General features: G+C 31.8%; 1 protein-coding gene across 4 annotated transcripts in view; it reads left to right on the forward strand.

Annotated features, from left to right (window-relative positions):
* The window catches only part of USP47 (ubiquitin specific peptidase 47), a 96,478-nt gene that overhangs the window by 62,126 nt on the left and 28,352 nt on the right, over window positions 1-6,000 (forward strand). For all 4 annotated transcript variants that reach the window (XM_015596478.2, XM_006905642.3, XM_015596479.2 and 1 more), the window contains 2 exons: window positions 4,049-4,144; window positions 4,249-4,401. In XM_015596478.2, the coding sequence (XP_015451964.1) occupies window positions 4,049-4,144; window positions 4,249-4,401 (249 nt within the window). The remainder of the gene's footprint in view (window positions 1-4,048; window positions 4,145-4,248; window positions 4,402-6,000) is intronic.

Raw genomic sequence — 6,000 nt, forward strand, 5'->3', positions numbered from 1 at the left:
TGTGGGGAGTGTGGAGTGGGAAACTTTAGAGACTGTATGTATGAAACAGATCAGAGGGGGTCGAAGGACTTAAGCAAAACAAAGAAAAACCACCCTCAAAAAGAGGAAGTACAACAGTTATGTGCCAAAATAGTGAACATAGATTGAACTTTATAGTTTATAGCACCAACTACAGGGAAGGAGTTTTAGAGTGAGAGGGATTAGAAGTGACAGCCTTTGGAAGAATTTTGCTTTTGGAGAAGGAAATAAACAGAAGGGGTGCCTCCAAGCCTTAGCAAGTGAGAGAAAACAAGAAAAAGAAAAAGAAAAGATCCTGCACAATGAGAGAAGACCAACCTTTCCCCTTCCATTACCAGTTCAATAAATTGCACTTTACTGAGTTGATAAAATAAGGTACTCTCAAACTAAGGAATGCTATCCACAAAATGAGTAGGGAAAAAATCAGACTTAGAGCCACTGTTAGAAGAAAACAAAATATGTATGAAATCATTTCAGCTTATGAAAATCTGCCTCCCTCCTCCCACACACACAAAACACTCAGGAAAATAACCACAAAGTAGAATAGTATGGAGTAGAACAGTACTCTAGCCTAAATCAGATATTCTCAAACGAGCAAAACAATCTGGTATCCAAAAATTTAAGGAGAGAAATGGAGTTTTAAAAAGAAAATTACAAGAAATTCAATGAATGTTAAACTCAGGAAAGAAAAAGATAAAACTGTTAGAAATGAATAAATGATGAAGTGTTTGAGAGAGAATAGAATGGAATGAAAATCTAAGAAACATCAACTGAAAATTAGATTAAAAAAGAAGGATCTCAGAATAATTGTTAAGGGAAGACCAGCAAAAGAAGTCCAACATAACTGGAGCCTGAAGTGTAAAAACAACAGTGATACAAAACTTATAAACTATATTCCAGGGAAACTTTCTGGGAATAAGGGAAATTTAAATCTGCCTTTTGAAGGGCCCACCATTGACCTGGAATGATCAACTGTGAGAAATGTTTTAGCAAACTATTAAACTTTAAGGATAAATTGGACTGCCATTAAGAGGTGTAACATTCAAATCATGGCAACAGAATAGCAGTTTCAAGAAATTCAAAGAAAGTATAAGCCAAGGATTTGGTATCTAGCCAAATTTTCCTTCAGTTATGATGGCAATAGAAAACCAATTTTGAACATTGAAAAACTCACTGAATATTGTAATCATGAGCCCTTCCTGAGGAATTTATTACAGGATGAGCTCCATCCAACTAAGAGATCACTAGGAGAGCTCCAGCAAAAGGACTGAGCATTTGATTTATTGAATTAGAGAATTAAGAACTAATTAAAATTGTAAAAATAAATATTAAATTTTAAAAGGGTGAGAACACAGGTAGAATAGTCTGAAGTGTTTTATGTTAGACAAAGTACAAAGAATATTCTGAAAAAAAGGATAAGAAAGAGAAAAAGGAAAGTAGAATAAGATCATAGACTGTTGAATAGGTGGAAAATAGTACCATTTAGAAATGGCAGACTAAACACTAAAAGCTTAAGTAAGAAGGGAGAACATAAAGAGAATTAAGGACAATAATAAAAGTGTAAATGTACTAAAACAAAATTACTAACCTCCCTAAGTACCAAAAGAAAATATAAAAAACAGTAAACATACCATGTAGAGAAAGGAACAGTAAATATTACTTAATGCACACAGTAATCATACAGTAGTGACTGAGATGAGACACAACATATTAGTCATACCAAATATGAGTAGACTTAAAGCCTTTATTAAAAGAAAAAGATTTTCAAGTTGGCTCATAAAGCAAGCATTACATTAAAATTTGGTTTAAGCAAGAATATATAAGTGGATGCTAAATCTAGGATGGAAAGTTTAAGGCTCAAGATTTTTGCATGGTCTCCCAAGGTCTCTTTACATATTGTTTATAAGCTACAAGGAGGAAAAATGATAATTTTATAGTGAACAACACCCTAGCTGTGACTGAAGTTAGGACTGTGATACCCTTAAAAGAACACACCATTAATTTAGTAGTCTAGAAAGGAATGCATAATCTGAATCTAATCATGAGGAGCATCAGAGAAACGCAAGTCGTGGAACATTTTATAAAATAACTGGCCTCTACAAAAAAATATTAATGTCATGAAAGAAAGGCAGGCTTTGGAACTGTTCCATACAAAAAGAATCTGAAGAGACAGCCAGCCAAATGCAATCTGTGATCCTGAATTCCTTTCTCTACTGGATAGGGAGAAAAGCTACAAAAGACATTAGGATAATTGACAGAATTGGAATATGGACTGATGAAAGCACTTACCGATATTAAATTTTTCTGAATTTGTTAACTGATGTTTAAGAATATTCTTGTTTTTAAAATGTCACATTGAAATATTAAGAGGAAAAGCATAATGTGTGAACCAACTCTCAAGTGGTTCCGAAAAATACATAATGTGCATGTGGGTGGGATAATGATAAAGCAACGGTAGCAAATGTTAAAACTTGGTGAGTCTGAGTAAAGAGTTTATAGGAATTTTCTGTTCTTTAAACTTTTCTCCAAGTCTAAAAAAAAAAAAAGACGGTAGCTGTAGCTATGAACTGTAAACCAGAGACCAATACACACATACCTTAGCTTACCAAAGTAGGATTTAAGTTACATAATTTTTCACTCTCCTTGTTCTCCACTCCCCAACCCCCACAGCTCGATTTCTTTTTTAGATATTGACTATTTTACCAGTTCAAATTACTTCTATTTGGAAAACTTGACAAATTTGATATAATTCTATGTTCAGCTATAGATGCGATGTCTCTGAAACTTTTCCTTCTTTTTACAGAATTTGCCTTTTTTCTGCTTAAACTATACTTTAGAGAAAAAAAAAATTCTAAATGTGTCCTTTCTTGTGACTTCAATAAAATCCTTGGTCATGTGGACATCCCCCAGCTAATTGGTTCTCCCACCTTTGGTCTTCCTTGCGTTTTGAGAACAAATAGGAAATGGATAAAATTAGAAGCATTTTTAATATCTTTTCATATTTTTGATCTTATTCCAAAATGAGCTTTGTCAAACAATATGTGGATAGTAGTTTTTATAAGCTTTGCCAGCTGTTTTACAACTAAGTCCATTTTGCCAGATCAAGCTCTGTATTTATTTTTAATGAACAACAGATATTTAAAGATACTTTGTCTTAATGATTCCATTTCTTTTTCTTTATATGTAATAAATAATGTCAGTAGTTCTGCTTAGACCATATGTGGAGAAAAGAGATGACATCAAATGAAATTTGGATTATGCAATCTTGTATATTGTGTTAACTAAAGTTCATTTTTTTGATTGTGAGAAATTAGTGATTAAAAATTAAAATAAAAATTAATTTTGTGCCCACTTATTCCTCAACAGTATTCAAAAGTTTCTTGCTTCTGTCTTAAGGCTGTGTGGAGAAAGAACCACATGATTCTACTAGGTGATCAGTCCAGTAGCTCTCATTATACATTTTCAAATGGAGCAGTATATGACAGGTCTGTTGTGAGACATTGTGTGAGAAGATAGCACAATGTTTTTCAACCTTTGTAACTAGTGCAGTGGTGGATCACTGACCCTAAATATAGTGATTAGGATGATTATTAGATTTCTAAGTGTATGAATAGTGTGAATTCTTCATAGTTTTGTGTTACTACATAGTTTTAAAATGTCTCTTTTTATAAGAAGATTGAAGTGCTACATGTAACTGCTTTTCTAAAAAGTATGGATTTGCTTTTTAATCTAAAGACTGAGGATTTTTATTAGATTACTTAGCCAAACACCACAACATAAAGTCAGTAAAAATTAGGTAGTAATGACTGATGTGCAGTAGTCGGAAAGGCAGATCTCATGAAGAATAAAATAAGTAATTATATTTTTGCTCAGTTTTTATAATAACATTTTAATTTTTTATCCTTTTTTCATTTTCAAACCATTTTTAACTAAACTAATTTTCTAACCATTAAGCAATGTTTTTATATTCAGGACTTTGTCATTAATATTATATTTAAGTAATTATGACACAATTTTTTTTTTTAACTAGGAAGAAGCATTGCATGCATTTATTCAGCCAGAGATCCTGGATGGCCCAAATCAATATTTTTGTGAACGTTGTAAGAAGAAGTGTGATGCACGAAAGGTAGATGCCATGTAGAAATTAATACTTAATTACCTGAGATATAGTCAATATTTAATAGGTCCCTCTTTTTTCTGTTTCTTTCCTTTCCTTTTTTTTTTTTTTAGGGCCTTCGGTTTTTGCATTTCCCTTATCTACTGACCTTACAATTGAAAAGATTTGATTTCGATTATACAACCATGCACAGGATCAAATTGAATGATCGGATGACATTTCCTGAAGAGCTAGATATGAGTACATTTATTGATGTTGAAGATGAGGTAAAGATTTATTATAATTTCTTATAAGATTTGTTTACTAAGCCACTTGGTCAGGCATGTTTAAAAAAGGTATTTGGGGTAACTGATGTTATTTAGAGTGTTTTCTTGATGGAAGCTTTTCCTTTCCTTATTTTCTAATGCCAAGTTTTATAAAAAGAACTAACTTTGTATAAGCTTTTCCTGTCCACCATAAATTATATTTCATTTATTCTCGCTTGGTCAAAGTAACTTATGATATTCCTTGAAAAGACAAAAAGGATCTGAAACTTTGGAATTATTTCTTTAATTTGAGTGATAATCTTATGTTTCATAACTTTCTCAATTATCGAAACAAACCAATCTAAAGGTGGGCTGCCCTTTGTGGTACAACATAAACAAAGAACAAATACATAATGAATATGAACAAGCAAAAAGGATGGCCTTAATTTCTTATATTTGTCTTAGTGTCTTTTTCAAGGATTGAGATTTCTGGGTTGTTCTCACATAAGGTTTGCCTGCTCTGAAATTGGATAGGTTAGAAAGATAGAAAAGAAAAGTATTTTGCCTTTTTTCCTTTTCTAATTTTTTTAAAATTAAAATTTTATTTAAGTAGTTTGAGGATGGGACTTTGAAGTACACAGATAAAGCTCATCAATTTCTTCCACTCATTGACCTCCCCAAATTCTTTAGGTTCCTCTTTCCTTATCCAATAAAAGATTCATAATGTCTCACTCTATTCTTTTGAAAATGCTTATAATTTCATTATGAGGAATATTTATAATTACTTAACGTAGTTGTTTCAGAGTGATAGATGCATATTCTCAAAACTTGAATGAAGCATTTTTTTTTTCTGATTGGAACTGATTACTATAAGTTATAAAAATGTCTTTTCCCAGAAGCTCAAAAATAATTTTAAATATTCATCAAGTTTATTTAATGTATAGAAGAGCAATCTTTCTGGAGCCTCACTTTCTTTCTTTGTAAAGTAAGGATGATAATTAGTTTTATAGGTTTTTAAGAAGAGTGTTCCTTAGATAAAGTAGATGTTCATTGAATGGTACCTGTGACCAAGTAACATATTGAAAGGTTTAATTTAAAATAATATCTCAAACTCTTGTGCTTAAGCTAAGAAATCTACCTAAAGTATACCAAACTTTCAAAGGAGATATAATCTTTGTAGGATTCTTACTCAAACAGAGATCAATGTTAGATCAGTCTTCTGTATATTCCTAATATATTTGTTGTAAAGGGAAATCTTTTCCAAAGGAAGGAAACCTAGAAATAAAGTTTGGCAGGAACTTTTAGGAATTCTAAGTTCATTTCTTGGGAGAAGAGATGATCTGGCTTAGTTAAAGAAGTTAAAAGGAATGCTCTTTTGGGGCTTAGTGTAGAGTTCTAAAGTTGGTTTTCACTTCCATTTTCCCTTGAACCAAACTTTCTCGAAGAATGAGGACTTTGTGTTAGATGCAGTCCCTACAGCAAAGTTCTTGGCAAACAAGCAGTCAGTGCTTATTTTATATTGCTTGGTTAATTCAGGAGCTTCTATTGCAATGCCTTAGAGAAAAATTCTTAAGTTATTTAAATAAAAACATTTTTAGATATGTATATAAAGTATTAAAG

The sequence above is a fragment of the Pteropus alecto genome, unplaced genomic scaffold (assembly GCF_000325575.1).
Source record: "Pteropus alecto unplaced genomic scaffold, ASM32557v1 scaffold461, whole genome shotgun sequence".
Taxonomy (NCBI): Eukaryota; Metazoa; Chordata; class Mammalia; order Chiroptera; family Pteropodidae; genus Pteropus; species Pteropus alecto.